This window comes from Pocillopora verrucosa, chromosome 1 (assembly GCF_036669915.1).
Source record: "Pocillopora verrucosa isolate sample1 chromosome 1, ASM3666991v2, whole genome shotgun sequence".
Lineage (NCBI taxonomy): Eukaryota > Metazoa > Cnidaria > Anthozoa > Scleractinia > Pocilloporidae > Pocillopora > Pocillopora verrucosa.
Window position 1 is genome coordinate 21893500 of NC_089312.1, and position 17730 is coordinate 21911229.

General features: G+C 37.0%; 2 protein-coding genes across 2 annotated transcripts; both read left to right on the forward strand.

The window, feature by feature from the left end:
* Positions 1–3756: 3756 nt before the first annotated feature.
* On the forward strand, positions 3757–9103 carry LOC136278889 (glutamate dehydrogenase, mitochondrial-like). Its single transcript, XM_066162044.1, is given in 11 exon segments — positions 3757–3766; positions 3958–3989; positions 4206–4322; positions 4325–4348; positions 4453–4491; positions 4914–5015; positions 5701–5775; positions 5914–6037; positions 6471–6553; positions 7123–7185; positions 7975–9103. Coding segments are annotated over 11 exon segments (789 nt in total). The 3' UTR covers positions 8095–9103.
* Positions 9104–9112: 9 nt separating this feature from the next.
* On the forward strand, positions 9113–16854 carry LOC131782731 (uncharacterized). The gene is made up of 7 exons (XM_066164877.1): positions 9113–9762; positions 10847–10894; positions 11143–11517; positions 11851–12075; positions 12424–12654; positions 13379–14137; positions 15234–16854. Exons 1-7 carry the CDS (start codon positions 9207–9209, stop codon positions 15629–15631), a joined length of 2592 nt encoding a protein of 863 aa, XP_066020974.1. The 5' UTR covers positions 9113–9206; the 3' UTR covers positions 15632–16854.
* Positions 16855–17730: the final 876 nt, after the last annotated feature.

Sequence of the window (17730 nt, forward strand, 5' to 3'; positions counted from 1 at the left end):
AGAGACAAAATATGTCAATAATTTAATTTCTGACAATTTTTCAGTACATTGACAGAAATAAACTAATTTTTATTTACTAAAACAATGCCCTTGTGAAATGGCTTTTGGAATTCCTAGGAATTTATTCCTAGGAATTCCTAGGAATAAAGGTGTGAATTTTCACGGTGAATTCGGACTGGGAATTCCTAGGAATTCCTAGGAATTCCCAACCATAACAACTCTGGTTCTAAAAACCTAGAAATTCCTAGAAATTCCCAGAAATTCCCAGAAATTCCAAGTTTATAGCCAACAGGACTTGGAATTCCTAGGAATTCCTAGGAATTCCAACTCAGAGAACCAATGACTTTCCCTGAAAAGCTGTAAATCTAAAAAGTTCCTAGGAATTTCTGGGAATTTCTGGGAATTTTTGGGAATTTTTAGGAATGTTTAAGAATTACTGGGAATTTTAAGCAAAAATATGAGGCTAATGATATAAAATAAATACTTTAAATTAAAAAAACCCAGCTAAAAAATTCAAGTATTCAATGAAATTTATTTAGAAGCTTAATTAAGGCTTACATGTAAAATATTTTTGATTAATTATTAACATCAATGTGTGGTAATATTAGGATGGAATTTGATTTATTTTTCTTTTCTTGAAAACTCCATATGGATTAATCCTCAATTACAGCTATTCATATAAAATAGTTAAATTAGTTAAACCAATCATTAAATTTGGTTTGACACAAATTGTGAATAAAATCTGTTGAATCTTTTCCATAAAATACAATATCTTAAGTTATATTTGAAAACCAAGCACTCTTGGGAGTGAAGGGGCTAATTACAGACAAATAAAATTGATTTTTTGATTAAAATCTTGTTGTAACTGTAACAATAAATTAGAATGAAGTTATCCTGAACTGGAAACTTAGCTGCTGTTTGTACTGTTTGTATTTTTTTTCCTGGGCTCACAATGAGTTGGCCTTGAATGAGGTTGTCAACAAGAACCTTGACCATTTTGTATCTGGATTCCTTGACATCTGAATTTGAAAAAAAATAATATATTAAAATATGTATATTTAAAGCTCAGACCAGGCTTTTAAGATGGCTATGAGGAAAAGGGCATTCATTGGATTCTCAAATTGAGAAATCTCTGTTATATTGAGTGACTTTTATATTGGAGTTAGTATATCTCTCTCATGGATTTTACTATAAAAGGGCTGAATACATTATTTTGTTTTTACCAAGGAGGGCTTCTTTATGTACTAAGGTTTGTTTAATAACAGTTCCTATTATAATCTTAAATGTTCCCAAACGTGACTAGAGGAATCTTGAAACCTTACTGATAGGTTTATTTCATTGTAAAGCATAAGCTTAAGAAACTGCGGCATGCAAGTGACCGATTCGATTCTCAGAATTAGTCTAGTTTCAGTTGTGCCGAGCGTTATGTAAGCTTAATTCAACCCGCTACATCTATTCTTTTATAAGATTTTGATCACGTAACGAATATCGCAATTTTTACTCACCACAAACTTTCAAAATCGTAGCTTTACAGATGGCCACTCGACCCTTGTTTGTCCCTTCTTTTAACTCCACGGCGCCAACGACTTTCTTTTCTTTTACAACACTCACGCTATTCTCGTTTTCCCATTGAACCACAATAAAAGCTATCTTTAGAAATGTTATATTAAGCAAAACAGTTGAGAAAAGCGATCAACCGATGAAAAGTGCATTCAAAGATGAGCGCCAAATGGAGTCTTCTTTGTTTCCGATCACGGGCATGATCACGTGGATCTTTTAGGACTTGTCATTGGCTAGCAAAGTGAATCCGCTGGCTTGCCGATTGCAGTGTTAAGAGAAGCGCCCAACTTCATTCTGACTTCTCCGACCGGTTCTCTGCTTCTAGAAGATGGATAGTTTGGTGATATAAATAAAGATGTGAGCTCACTCTATGTAGAAATAATCGACAAGAATCGATCGTATTACAAATGCACGATTTGTGGCCGAAAGTTGTCGAGGAAACAAAGACTCGAAACTCACTTGAGTTGTGTTAATGGCAAAGGTGAGAAATAACACAAGCCAATCACAGTTTTGAATGCGACTACAAATCGTCTTTTACCCTCATATTTATAAAAGAAGGATACCACATTCGGAAGTATAATAGATACATAGATGATCCCAGTGTACCAGTACCTAAATCTACAAAGCTTGACCGTAGCAAGCGTTCAGCAACACGTTCCAACACCGCCATCTCGATTCCTCAGTCAGTCGTTTCCACTGAACTTAAAGCAGTATTGACAACAGAGTAGAGTGCGTCTTACGAAGGAGAAACATTTGTACAAGAGACAGAAGTAGCTATATGCGATTACAGAGGTGTGTTGGAACTCTGGTCCACAAATAGTTATGCACTGCCCGAAGTATAAAACAATTTTGTTGATAGCTGACAGACAGACAAGAACAACAAGTAAACTTAAGAGCTGTTATTATTGAAGTGTGACTAGCACTTTTCATTTTTATATAAAGAAGGACTTGTAATTTGCACCAAAAATAAAAAGATGTAATATTTTTTGGGAGATCCAGTGATTGGGACATTTAAGAAATTAAGTTACGAAAGGAAACTTGGTTGGTACTTCTCACTACTAACAAGTCTTGTTGACAAATATTTTCAGATCAGAGTTTCAAATAAAGTAAATTGAAGATATCATATAAAAGGTGTTTTTCCTCAAAGGGAACATTGACTACCTCTGTCTTGTCTGAATGCCAAATGTTTGCAAAGTGTGTGGATGATCCACAAGTATTGGAATTCTTACAAAAATGTTTTGTAAGAATAAAAACAGCAAAACAAATTACAGCAATTAGTCATGAAAATAGAGCAAAAAACTGAAAAAAAAAAGTAGCAACAACAATCATGAAAAAAGAAAGATTAATTAGGTGTTGAATTTGTTTGTCTAAGGCATGAAATTTCTACTAAAAGTATTGTCAACAAAAAGTCTCTGACAGCGTTTGAGGCAACTGAGCTTGACTGTTCCAAGGTTTTCTAACAAAGGCGACCAGTAATGTAGGTTAGGGAAGTAAGATAACAATGTAATTATTGTTAATTATTGTGGAAGTTGGCAATTTCCATTTAACATAACTGACAGCTGGTTCATGAGAAAATCCATATTAATGTAAAGATTTACTAAAACTTAGTTTGAGTAATAAATTTCATGATCTTTAAGTTATAAACATGTACATGTATGTATATCTCTTGGTAAGTTTTGTATAGCATACCTTTTATTGAGCCAAAGTTTTCAGCTTCTGAAATTACTCTTTTTCTTAAAACCTTCACATTCAAGGTATTGAGAACTTCTTAGAATTTATGTGGACCTCAGGGTATTAAAATTGCCTCAAATTCAATTCCCAGAAATTCCCAAGAGTTCCACACTTCTTAAATTATAGGTAGTTTGTAAAGCTGAGAATTCCTAGGAATTCCTAGGGATTCAAAGTCCTCACAAAACTGGAGTCTTCCTTTCCCAGAAATTCCCAGTAATTCCAAGCTTTTTAAACCAGAGTTAATTTGCATAGTTGGGAATTTTTGAGAATTCCTAGGAATTCCTAGGAATTCCTAGGAATTCCCAGAAATTCCCAGAAAACTGGGAATTCAGTTTGCAAGGGTCATTTGCATAATTGGGAATTTTGAGAATTCCTAGGAAGGGTGATTCACCTCAGTATTGGTGAAAGTGGTGTAATTGTTTATTACTTCAGATCAAAAAACACAAAGGCACTGCCAGAGCTTGGATGCAAATCTGTTGACCTGATATTCAACACACCAAACCATTAGCCACTTCGTGTCCTCTACTGATAAATAAGCATGCTTTAAGTGGCATAAGTGTATACTAAAACAGTGGATATCATTGAAAGGGCACTCTGATTGGCTGCTCAAACTCTGAATATCCTTTGCTATTGACTTCAAAATATCTTTTGTTATTGACCTTCAAGCAACTTGTGCAGGATTTGTGCCCAAAAAGATTGTAATTGTTTGTTGCTGGAATAAAGGGGTTAAAATCATCTTTTTGTGCTATATTATCACATTGTATAGTAAATATTAAAACATTTATTTACCCCAGTGTGGGTGGCTGGTGGTGAATATTTACCTCACTTATTGCAGCTCAGTAAATATCTATAACTAGCCACCTCCACTTTACAAATAAGTTCAGTAATTCATATCTGCTTTTTAATGTTTACAGGGATTTGGTAATGTTGGTCTTCACACCTGTTGTCATCTTCTTCACCCTGCAGGAGCTAGGTGTATTGGGATCATGGAGAAAGATGGAAATCTCTTCAATGCCAATGGAATAGATCCTTAAAAGAACTTCAGAACTAAAAACTGGTACAATGTGTAGCTTTTTACATGCAGAGTTCTCTACTGTGTTTTTTTATGTTTTTTAAAATTTCTTTAGCTTACATTTGTCTACTGTTTCCCTTTTACTCCAGGACAATAATGGCTCAGTTAAAGGTTTCCCAGGTGCAAAGGTTTGTGAAATGCTGTGAACAAAATAACCATTATTTTTACTGCTATGTAAGGTTTTGCTAATTTTCTTATAGCAAATTAACATTTTTGCTTAGGTTTACTGACTCAAGGTAATGCTGCTCTATCGATTCTGGTCATCAAATTCCTTAAATGATGAATAATGAAACTAAAACACTGTGGAAATAAATTTTTTAATGAAGTAGCTCCTTCCTCCTAGAATATAAGCAAGTTGAAATGTTATATGCTGGTTTACCTGAGACCTTCAGAATGGATTAATGCTTTCAAGTTAACATTCTGTTCACCTCCTACTCAGTTGGAAAAAGTCTCAAAACCTCAGCAGGTGCAGTCAACTTACATTAAATTATAAAATAAGTAATTGTAGACATTGGTTTTGAAACATATTCACTTTCATGCAATGTTTCAGATGACTGAGGAGAACCCCCTAGAAGGAGAATGTGACATTTTAGTTCCTGCAGCCAACGAAAAACAAATCACCCCTAAAAATGCCCACAAAATCAAAGCAAAGGTACTCTGTTACTAGAAGTATTTATTTAATAATATTTGATTTTTGGGCTGTTATTTGGTTGTTAGGTTTTCAAGCTTGGTTGCTCATTAGGGAGAAAGGTTATCTCAGTTTTTAGGGGAATGGGAATCTATAATAATTTGTTACAGGGTTTCCTGACATATTTGGTGATGTTAATTTTCGGTTGACCTTTTAACTATCATGAGTGACATTGACACAATTACTCCTTACAATATCAAGAAGACAAGTGATGAGTATAAAGAAAAATATCAATCAGGAGCTCATTAGTTGATCCATTACCAATTTCTCCAAACTAACATAAGAATTGTACAGTAGACAGTAAGGAGAATTACTAATGAGATCTTTGGAGTGAAATGGTTGATATAATTTGCTTTTTTTAATTGTTTGATACATTAATTTTACTTTACGCTATCTCAATCTTCCCTCCTAACAGAATTTTAATAAAGTTTGGAAATAAGGCACAAAGAAGAAGGAAGAAACACTCAACTGCGTCTCGTGTTTCTCCTTCGCTTCTTTTGTGCTCTAGCTGCTTCTTGCTTGCTTTACAACAGAACATTTTATTTGTTAAAAGTAATTACTAGACAAGTTCACCTTTATGTGAATAGTAGAAAGTGGAGACCATCAGTTAAGTCTTTTTTTTCTTAATTACTCTACTTTGTGTACTCAGGTTATTGCTGAGGGGGCAAATGGGCTGACCACACCTGAGGCAGAGATCGAAAATCGAAAAATAATTATTATTCTGGTAAGTTTACAAAGAAACAGCAAGTGCAATCTGAAGTAAATTTGGATATGAAGCTCTGACTTGTGTTTATTTATCGTGATTAATTTTTGCACTAGAGGCATGGTTTGAGCTTGAATGTTTTATATTGTGACCATGTAGGACTTGTATTTGAATGCGGGAGGTGTGACAGTATCCTATTTTGAGTGGCTGAAGAACATCAATCATGTCAGTTTTGGACGTTTGACTTGGAAATACGAGAAGGAGGCAAGTTTTAATGTTTTAGGTGAGCTTGTCTTTTCACTAAGAATACGTTAAATGATGGATCTTCATCACTCATTTTGTATATGTAGATAAGCAATTTAACTATGAGTATCAAGTTATTTAAGATAATATTGTTTTCGCCATATGAAATAGTGAAATATGACTAAGAGCATAAATTGCAGTTTCCTTTCAACTTCGAACTCCCATCACGACCAATTTTACCTTTTTTTGAACTGCATAACTTTTTTTCTTCTTCTTCTTCTTTACTTGATTAGCTACCAGAGACAGCTCACCTTCATAGACATTTTTTTATTGTTAAACACTTTTGGTGACCTCTTTGTATTGATTAAAGTCATTATGGGTTTTGAATGTCCCCTTAGATAAAAATGTATTGTACAAGTGCTGTTATTTGATAATCTCTTAGTGTTTCTGCATGTTTGTCTCTTCTTCGACAGGTAGCGTCCAAGAAAGCCTGTATAATCATTTCAAGGAGGTCATTCCAATCAAACCACCGGCTAAGTTCTTGCAAAAGATCGCTGTGAGCATTGCTTTTTATTTTATATATTACTACGCACCACAGAGTTGGATCTTGGGATGGGTGTGACAACTCCGCGGCCCTTCTCCCCCCCCCCCCCCCCTCCCTCACTGTGATGACCTATCTATTTTATATCACTAGTATCCTGCTAAAATTTGTTTGCGTCCCCCTGTCAGTTACGTCCTTCTTTAGTGGTGCACTCCCCTCCTTAGAAGAATTCTGGATCCTTCTCGGCACCCAGCATACTCGATTGAGCAGTGCGAATTTTATTACATTTTTTACGACTCAGATGCCTGCAACCCAAACGAACCCCGCTTTTCTAGATGTGATGTTTATTCGGGGAAACCACTTATCGATATTTTTAGTCTCCCGTTCGTTGCTTATTTGGGGGATGGTGCTTCACTGAAGGTGGTGCCTTATGAAGCACACGGTAATTATATGTAATTTCGTTTGAATTCCCAACTGTCTGGTAAACCCTGAGCTGCAAGATTTGTACATGATTTTCCAATAAGATTTGTTCTCTCCCAAAATGTAATGTAGTCTTTTAATTATAAAGTTGTGTAATCTTCTAGGATGCAAATGAAAAAGATATTGTTCATTCTGGATTGGAGTTCACCATGGAACGATCAGCTAAGGTATGTCGTCACTGATTCGAGGTTTTCTTCACGAAATTACGTCCATATTTGCCCTTACCTTGGGTGCTGAGCCGTCAAAACAGGGCCCACGTTTGATATTTGGAAAACTGCGTCGAGTATATCACGTCATAACATACTGGTAGCATTCCTAGGAAATTAGTAATAAGTGTAAAACAAATTTCCCTTTTGGTCCGGTAATAATAAGCAGTTATTGGATGAGTTTGAGCGTGACATTCTACACTTAATGTATGGTCCCGAGGGAAACAGTTAGTTTTGTTTTTCCTCGAGTCTTGATGTTTCCCGAGACGAAGTCGAGGAAGACATCAGGACTCGAGGGAAAACAAAAGTAACTAATTTCTTGTGGGACCATACATTAAGTGCTTTGTTATATATTTAGACTTTCCCTTAAACAATCATGTGCTTTTGAATTCGGCACCCGGGCAACAACTGCGCAATTGTATCCCGGTCGGGATACATTTGAATTTGATCAGGGGTACGTGACCAAAAATTAACCAATCACAGTTCTCGTTTTGTTGAGTGAAAATCAAGGTATATAACAACATGAATTATCAAAACGGAGGTCTGAGTCATCTGCCGAAACCGAAGGCTGAAGCAGATAAAACAAACATGAGGTTTGGTAATTCATGAGATTTTTCAAAAATGTATAATAACGATGATGATAACATTAATGGACCACTCACCCAATGAAAATTTATAGGGCCAATATTGAACTTTGTCTTTTCTTCGTAAAAAAGTGAATTTAACTGTGATATTTCTTTTCCTTTTTAGCAAATTAGGCACTGTGCTAGTGAGTACGAACTGGGTCTAGACATAAGGACGGCTGCATATATCGTGTCCATGGAAAAAGTCTACAACACATACACTGTGGCTGGTTTCACATTTACATAATCCTCCTGTGAAAATTGACCAGTGATGAAATCTTAGATAATTTTCATTTGGCTAAATTTATGAATGAGTTTTTCCATGGAGGATATTTATTGTAAAAACATCTACTGTAGCGGTCATGCGTCCATGATGATTGTGTGTCTGTGTAAACTGGATGAAATGAATGACAACGTTTTTGTTGCCTTTTCTGAATTTTGAATCACACAGCAGTCGCATTCTTTGGTCATAGCTGTTCTTGAAACAACGACACTTGACATAGCTGTAGCGCATTTTAGGTCATAGTTGTTTTTGAAACCGCGACGTTACGACAGAAATAGACAGTAAAATGAGAAAATGTTCCATCAATAAATAACGGAAAGCTCTTGTCACTTTTAATGGGCTTGATTTGTTACTCCTAATTTCTGTGGGATCTCCTTGGGGAACCTGCGATCTTCTCTTTTCATGAGTGAGATCTTGTTTCGCCACAATTTGATGAGAACTGTAAGTTAAGATTATTTTACTGAGAAGTGAAAAAAAAAAACGCACGTTTTAACTATTTATCTGATGTGTTTTTCGTACTCCAGTTTTCCCCGTTAAAATTAAACTCGTCATGGAGTGTGCTGCTTCTTGATCGGTTCTTTTTGTAACCATTTAGCTCTTCAGTGCACAGGGACGTAAAGAAATTCAAAAGTCAAACATCTTTCATAGCGCGCATTTCCTTTTGTGATATTGTGAGTTACTTAACGCTCTATCTCCAACTAGTTAATTTTAGTGTTCTTTTCTCTTGAACACCTCGGCATGCACTTTAATGTGCGGTAACATACGCTTTATGTACAACTTCCATTTGCTCTTGTCGGTTTACTAAATTGTAATGGTGAGTGGAGCTAAAGTATTGAAAGTAATAAAAGAGACTCGTCTTTCAGGAAGTTGTGTCACCTTCAGGCTTCGGGCTCCGACCTTTCTTCTTGAGGAACCGGAGTGCGCGTGCGCAGTTTTCTCCGGAAAATTAGTTGCGTGACTTGCATTGTGGTGATGTCTTGTATCCGCCATGTTGGATCCATAAAGAAAAACCAGTTACGGGATTATAAAGCCTTTTGCAAATAGAAAGAGAGAATTCCTACGGTCATAGATTTAGTATGTCTGCCACTGAATACAATAACTTACTCCTCGCAATAAGCCGGAAATTTGACGAACTGATTGCACTCGATGACCTTCTGTTCATGTGCAGAGGGAAGCTGGCGCCTGGCAGCGAAGGCAACATCCACGATACTCTGTCGTTATGTAAAGAGTTGGAGGAAAATAACAACTTAGGAATTGATCACCTCCAGCTAATGAAAAGGCTGTTAAGAGGTGTCGAAGACTGGGCTCTTCTTGAAAAAGTGGAGAAATTCGAGCGCAAAAGAAAGGAATACAAGGCCTTGCTTGAAAAGGTTATTTCTTCACTCGACGCGCTCAATGATCTGGAACGACTGATCGCGATATGCAGGGGAAGTGTTCGCGAAGGGAGTGAAGGCAACATTCATGATGTTCGCTCGCTGTTTAGAGAACTGGAGAATCAAGACAATCTTGAGATTGACTATCTCGATGTTGTAAAGAACATTCTAGCTGAAACAGAGTCAAACGAGCTTTTGAAGGAACTCGAAGAGTTCGAAGAACGAAGAAATCTGGAAGATAAATCCGAAGCGAGGAAAGGTATTTCAATCTCTGTTTTTAATGGTCAACAATAACTTTTATATATGTTCTCTATAAAAAGTAGAAAAAGTCCCTAGTATTTGTTGCGCTCTTGTCCTCTACAAGCTGAACATCATCCAGGTTCGAGCGACGGAATGAAATGTTCAAGTAGAGCAACCAATTAATCTTCGGTTATAGGGAAACAATACCGCAAAGAAATGCGGCAAAACATGAGAGACAGGTTGATTCTTTTTGTAGACGCATAACAGTCTGGTCTGAAAGTCTCGCGTTTGTTTCGTGTGTTAGTGGACATGTTTCACTTACTCAGCTCTCGAAATTTTTGTTTACCAATTAGTAGAAGTTGATAATACGAAATTAATCGCTTCGTTGGGCTCACGTTTCTCTTTGCTATCAGACAATCAATTGTCTGCATAAGATGAAATTCTACGGCATACAATTCTAATAAATTAATAAAAAGAATTAACCCTATTTTAAGTGTGAAATTTAAAAACGAGCATCAGAACTTTGAGGGCAATGCTTAAAACAACTTATCTCTGTGATAGATGTGAAGGTCAGTTTGATCCTTAACAAACAAAATTATTTACGATCCTACCTGCAGTGTAAAATAGAAAGGAAGGTTGCAGGTAGGGTTTATCTGTCGAGGCGTATACAACCCTCTTCCCAGCTTCTTTTACCTTATCCTTTCCTAAGGAATGTTGAAGTGTGTAGGCTGGTTGTCTTTGACATCATCTCGTAGGAGGCTGTAAATCCTCTGAGTTTTAGCCTCGAGAAAGTAGGGAGATATGCCACATGTGATATGAAAAATCATGTTATTAACTCAGAGGACTGGCAGGGGAGCTTTCCACCACAATATTTACCTCCTAAAGAACTGTTTTGTTTTAGTATCCCTCCTTGAGTAGGTTACCGACTATCTTGAGATCCTTGTCCTTAACCTTCAAGTGGGCTTATTTAACGGTGCAGTTGACTTAGTTACTAAGCACTCTTAATGTAAATCTCATGAAAGAGAGAAAGAACCTGAGACAGCTTTCTTTGATAGAGTTGTAGTTCACTAAACTGACTGACACCTGTTGTTCCATTTATATAGCACAAAGAGCTGCTCTTATGTCATCCGTCAGAAGCACATTGGTAGGAGGTAAGCCAGTAACAAAATTTTTTGGTAAATTCTCTTAAAAGGGCTCACCCTGTACCTTGGACGCGACAGTTTAAGACAATAAGGGAGTAGAGGACAGGGCCATTATCTAAAATTCTTGGCTCCAACAAAGAGTCAACGTGAAACCGCATTCTTTTTTGCGGCTCGAATTAGTTGGAAAAACAACACCACCATCCTTTGTAGAATGAGTCATATCACAAAACATATATATATATTTTTATTATTTTCAGTGGTGAACATTAAAACAGTATTCAAAGTAGTTGCTGGCGGCCTTACAGTCGTCTCTGCCATGGAGGTTTTGAGTCGTTGGTCCTCATTTGATCAGCTGGTTGCAGCCGTACAAACCTGTGTGCTTCCAGCCGGCACAAGGCTGGTTCAAATCACAGATGGCTGTGTGTGCCTCACAGTTCAAGCCGAAAGTTTATCAGCTCTTAAACTTTTGTGGAAGTTGTATCAGGATGGAACCCTTCAAAAACATCTGCACGATTTCTTTGTCACTGATGAGGTGAGAGAACTCGCCGATGGAGAGGATGTGGAGGTGAATGTCACCATCGATGAAGGCGAATATCAGAAAGCTTGTGTCGAGCTCATACAAGGGGCCCAAGGTGACCTTGCATTGCTATGTTTGACTCATTTTTTAGCGAATTTATGAGCCCGGATTTCCATTCGGATCGTGTTAAGTGTTCCTTGATGCATATCTTTTTTCGTTTCCGCATATTAATGTATTTGTGGCTGTTCACCAAATAGATTGTCAACCTTACCACCCTTAATCTTGCAAGTCCGAAATAAGATACTGGCACCATTTTTCAGCAATTTAACTAAAGTTTTTATCCGTTCCTTCTGATTATTTATAGTGCGTTCATTTGAAGTCAAAGTTATCGTGCTAATAATATAAGTTTTAAAGTTACCATTATTGATTTTTATTCTACTACTTTTAGGAGGTGCAACGATTGACAGTGTTGAAAGAAAACGGCGAAACTCTGATTCAGCTGTGTATTTCAACGCAAAAGAATTACCATTGTCAAGGCTTGAATGTCTAGAAACTGAATTAAAATATCTCCACAACAGAATTACACTTCTGGAGGAAAAAAACCAGAATTTGGGATCGCACTCTTTGGAAAAAGTGGACATCGCACCTTTAGGATCATACGATGAAAGTTTTGGTAAGAACTGATTGTGAATTCAACACTATAGGACTAAGGTGTTGTTGTTTGTTCGTTTGTCTGGTTGTTTTATGTTTTTCCGTTGTCATGAATTACCATCCTCGGCATTTCGTTTTGATTGTTATGTTACCGAGTTCCCAAAAAAATGAAAACGTAGATCACCACTGAAAACCGCCTTGGCGAGTTTGGTTCCCTCATTACACATTATTATTGTTATTATTATTATTATTATTATTGTTATTATTATTATTATTATTATTATTGTTATTATTATTATATTTATTATTATTATTATCATCATTATTACCATAGTTATCACGGCTCTAACTGTGAGGTAATCTGTCTTAGATTACAAACCATGGGGCCCCACGACAATGGAGAAAGACATTTTAAAGATGGAAGGATCAGAAAGACGCGAGAGTAAACAAACAATGAAATTTATGGGCGCAGAAAAAATGGATCTTGTACAGAGGTATATAGAAAATGTGCAAGAGACATATAGCTTGACGACTGAAGCAAGTGACAGTGGTTTGGGAGCACGCACTGCTGTGTCCGAAGAGGAAACAGAAGATGTGAGAGGTAAAACTGATTTAACTGTCGTTTCGGTTGTTATTTTTAATGAAACAATGTTAACGATGACTCGTTGCAAAGAGCAAAGGAAAGGAAGAGGGTTGTCAATCACAGCTTATTGCGAGAAGTCAAATCCAAATTTGCGTTTGAAGAAGAAAGAGGTATTTTCATTTTTGTTTTCATTTTGATTTACACGCAGTTTTGGGTGTAGCACTCGAGCTGCAAAAGAGAACATCAATATTGCTTTTCGTTTATCCAATGAAAATAAACCTATAAGAAGACCAACATAAGGTACGGTCCATTACCGTAATCATTGCCTTTACAAAAAGTGTTCTCTTCTGAAAAGATGTGGCCCCCTTTTCACCCCGTCGACAGCCATTTAGGTCGTTCATGCAGCCAAAATAATCACTCGACAACGACTGTTTAATCACCGGCAGACGAACATTACACTGCGTGGTGATTCGCTTAGGCAGACAACACAAATGTTTCCAACAACAAAGGTGAACATTTTAAAAACTGCTTCATTACTCGTTTTCTTTTGTGGACATTTTCTGCCCAAACATAAAAAAAATATGTCTCATCCATCAGAAAATGCTACATCACACGCCATCCATTATGGAAACAATCCGTCCGTCAAAGGTCGCTCTTCTCGGTCCCAAAGGTGGCCTTTGTGGAGAAATTCAATGTAATCAAATGTTTCTAATCGTTATTTTTTCCTTTTAACATTATTCAGATTCCAGTACACTTTGCGTTAAAGATCTGGGGGAAGGGTCATTACATGAAATGGATCGGAAACTTTCTGCAGATAAAGTTGCGTTGGATAGGGTTTTTCGATTTTTTGGTCTTAAAGTGGACTTTAGACCTTCCAGTTATGTTTCTTGTATGAGGCATATTGCACATAGCTTTCCAAACACTCCTGTTGACCTAATGAGACAATGTTTCGAGGCACTTCAAATGTATGATCTTGTTGACCTTCTGGAGAAGGCGTTGAAAACAAGTTCACTTCGTCCTGTCCTTTCCTCTAGAGAAGTTGAGACGTTACGCATTGGTAATATTCCCACAAAATCTCACAACAATGTGGTAGTACTGGTAGTGAATGACAGTGCGGACAAAGACCTCAATCAAAAGACTGAGGAATTTTTTAAAGAATTAAATTCACAGAACGATGTCACTGTAATTAGATCTTCTAGGTCGGAAGAAAAGCTTAAGGAACTGAAGGATTTGAAACAGGAACAAAAGCGTTTGAAACGACTACGCGAGGAGCAAATGCATTGGAAACTACAAAGCGAGAAGGTAAAAAAAAGGGAAAATTTTCCGTTTACAACCACAAAACGTAGAAGGGGTAATTTGGTCTCTCAGATAAATTTTGATGTCGCACGGCTTGAAAAAGAAATGGAGATGAACGAACTGCTTGTGGAGGAGCAACTGAAAGAGAATAAGGAGACTAAGACGATCATAACGTCTACAATGGACAACTGGATTCAGAATCAAGGTTGGTTGTAAACCTCTTTCTATGCATAACAGAGTATCGATTGTGTGAAATAGTTAATTATATCAAGGTTTGAAACACAAAAGAAACAAACCTTGAGGCTCACTCATCTGAGAGCAGTTTGAAGGATACGAAACAATATCAGCTGAGGAATTGACCCTCGAAATAATCTTCATGACATGACATGTGATCTCGTTTCGTTATCATTTCGCCAAAGTCACAGGAACCAAAAGAACGGCGTAAAATGAATTTTAACTAGCATTGATTTTAATTCCATCTTCATTTCTCACTGGCTCAGTCAAGATGTTTCCTGATAAAAATAAGATGTCGAACAATTTTTTTTAAACTTTCCTCAAATGTCCCTCACCAATGTCTGTTTCGAAAAATTAAATTAATAAAGGGGCTTGTTTAAGAGATATGATGAACCAAACTTACCCCATTTGTGCCTGTTCTGACACTAATCGCGCGCGTCATTTCATCGGTTCACAGTACGTTTTGCTGCAGCTGAAAACAATGGTTTTTAAAGTAACACTTGAAAAATTCGATAGGTAGAAAGTCTCGAGCGTATGGATCAATTTGATATATAGTTTGTGGAGAAAAACGCGCAAATTTAAACGACACCGACTCAAAAAGTTCCCCGAGCCGTTCCTTTCAAGGTCATAATTTGCATAATTTTAACCATCTTTTTTTCCCTTCGAATAATTTTTTGTTAATGCCCCAATTTAAAGGGGATAATTTGTACGCCAAAATTACGTAATAGAAAATATTGGTCACAGTGCTCGTTCAAGAGCTAAAGGCTGTCGTACCTTTTTACCTGGTCTATTAATTAAAAAAGAATACCATGTTGTCACAATGCACGCGCTTATTAGCCTGATTACGTGATTCCTATGCGCAGTACAGAATGCGCAGTGCGATACTGAGGAATCACCTTAACACCCCTTTGTCCAGGGCAAGGAGAGAAAGATTATGCATAAACTATTTGTCAGTGACACAAATTCGTATTGAGACAAGCTTATCGGCTTATCTTCGTCAACAATTGCTTGCTTTTCTTAGTCTCTGTTCTTTTTATTTATATTTTGTTGTTATTTTCGTTCAACAGAGAAATTCACCGCGATTTTTCTAGCTTTCATCATCGATGAAGAGAAATCAATTTACGATTATGATGTTTTATCAGAATGTGTGGCGTCCAAGTTGTCATCGCTTCCATATCACACGAAAATCGTGGTTGGTGCTCCAAGGGGGAAAATCGTTCGTAAGGTTCCTGAGATGCTATCTGTTGGTTCTCCATTAATACCAATTACCTCCTCGATCTTCAATTCGATGATTGACATTTTCATCAAGCGATACCACAAAGTGGATGTCGTCTCAATGATGAGAGAATTATTAAGAACATGTCCGGAACTAGCTTTTGATCGAGGTATGAATGACATCCGAAGCAATCTTTCTACTCTTCCAAGTTTTGAGAAAAGGAAAGAACAGGAGCTCGAGCGACGCTAATCATATGTGAATTAAACGAGACACTATTTGAAATAAGAAACATTATCAACAACTAATAAGGGACCAGTCATCCGATCATTATCTATCGCCTAGGGGATGGGGGGGGGGGGGGGTAAGAGGATTCTTTGTTGTGTCACAATGAAATTTACCTGATCCCCCCTCGAGGCTCTGTCGTATTCATATGACCCCCTCTTCATTGGCAGTCAGTTGACCGATCCCCAATCCGTTTCCTTTAAAAAAAGAGTAGTAAATTAATCTTCCCAGGCTGATAAATAATTACTGGTGCCTAACAGAATACCACGCGCCATCCCATAGTTGTATTTTTCTTGTTTTCAAGTATCAGAGTTATTCAAAGTTTTTTTCCTATATTAGGGAGGAAATGCTATTTACATTCAAAGATGTTCATCATGTAGTTGCGGGCAAATTTGTTTGCAAAAGCACGACGAATGATACCTGGAAAAGGAATATACCTGAATCTCCTTTCAAGGGAATATTATCAAAACGTTTTTTTTTGGTTGTAATTATTCTCTCAGTGGTTTGAGTCAATGTTGCCTCTTACTCAGAGCTGAGCAGTAGAGTTGCAGAGGTATCATAGCGCGAAACTAGAATGAACTCGAGCATGCGCGCACGCAAGACAGTTTTCTCTTTACTGTCATTTACATCTTTCGTCCACTTCGACACTTTGCCCGCTGCGTTGCATCTCCAAGCAAAGGAAAAACCACTAGTATCTATAGAGGTCGCCTCTTATGAGTAAGATATTGATCGATAGCTTTTTAGGTTGGTAGTTAGTGGAATGGGTACAGAATTCATAAAGCTGACATTTATTACACGACGTAACCGAGCATTCAAAGCTGATCTTTACAAATAAACAATAGATCAGATAACTATATTAAAATACTCGGTAGGAACAGATTATGATGCAAAATTCAGCTTTATAAACTAGTTTAGATGGGTTAATTAGAATTTTTGTAACAATGCGACAACACTATTCAGTAGAAAATGACTTGTAAGAAGTAGCGCAAAGTGTTACTAGCATTTATTGTTGTGCAAATTAGTAACTGCGGAAAAGGCAGTAGTTCCTTTAACGAGATTGAAAAACGCATTTTAAGCAAAGCTCATTTTTGTTTTTAGTCTAATGATCCCGAATATTGTGATTTCGGTAGAATTACCCATAAACTTCAAGTTAAATTGGTGAGAATCTACAAAGAATTTAAAAGTAAATTGATGACAATTCTTTGCAAACAAGTTGAATTGAACTGAGGTATTGTATTGATTTTCATGCGATTTATACATTCACCCCTCCTTCACTCTCCTTGACACGCTGTCCTTGTTTTTCCCCAACGTGCTTTGTTAGTGCATGCATTTTTCCTTTCATTACTCTGTACACCACCATTGTTAGTGCTCCTCGGTTTCGAAAACATTTTATCAAGTCGCTCTTTAGGAACATTTGAGTTCTTTTACTATGAATGTAAGATGACCGATCGGTTTTACCAATATTCTCTTCTTTTTTTTTCATTTTTCTAAAGATATTTGATTAGCTCTGACAGATTTTTACAGAAGTACGTTATATAATAGGAACTGTGGGAGGCTAGGGAATAAGCCAACTTTCAAAAAAAAATTATGATAAATAACCGAAGGCAAAGCGAGGAAATTTGCGGTTAATTTTACAGCTCCCTATTACAGATGATGGTAAAGGAGTGGCTATTTTAGTATTTTAAATAACTTCTTTATGTTCAAATTTTAAGCTTCTTTTCTCGGGCGCACCAACATGATCAAGGTAAAATGAAGCAGAATTCTTGAAGCGCCTCTCAATACTTTTTTGAAAGCTTTTACAACACTTTGCACTCTGGTCAGACTGCGTGTCATAACCTAGCCTGGCCTTTTTACAGACGCCATGTAATTTCAGAAACAAGGCTAGACCACAACACCGGCTGAACCCTTTCCCTTAGTCGGCGCAATCAGATCAAGAGAACTCACGTCATCATCGTCTACGATGATATGACGCTTCTAATGTCGTCGCTAATATTTCCGCCTTCGTGATAACCTTTATCTGTTTCACTTTGCCCTTCAGTTATTTGATGTTTGCTTCTTTCTCGCCA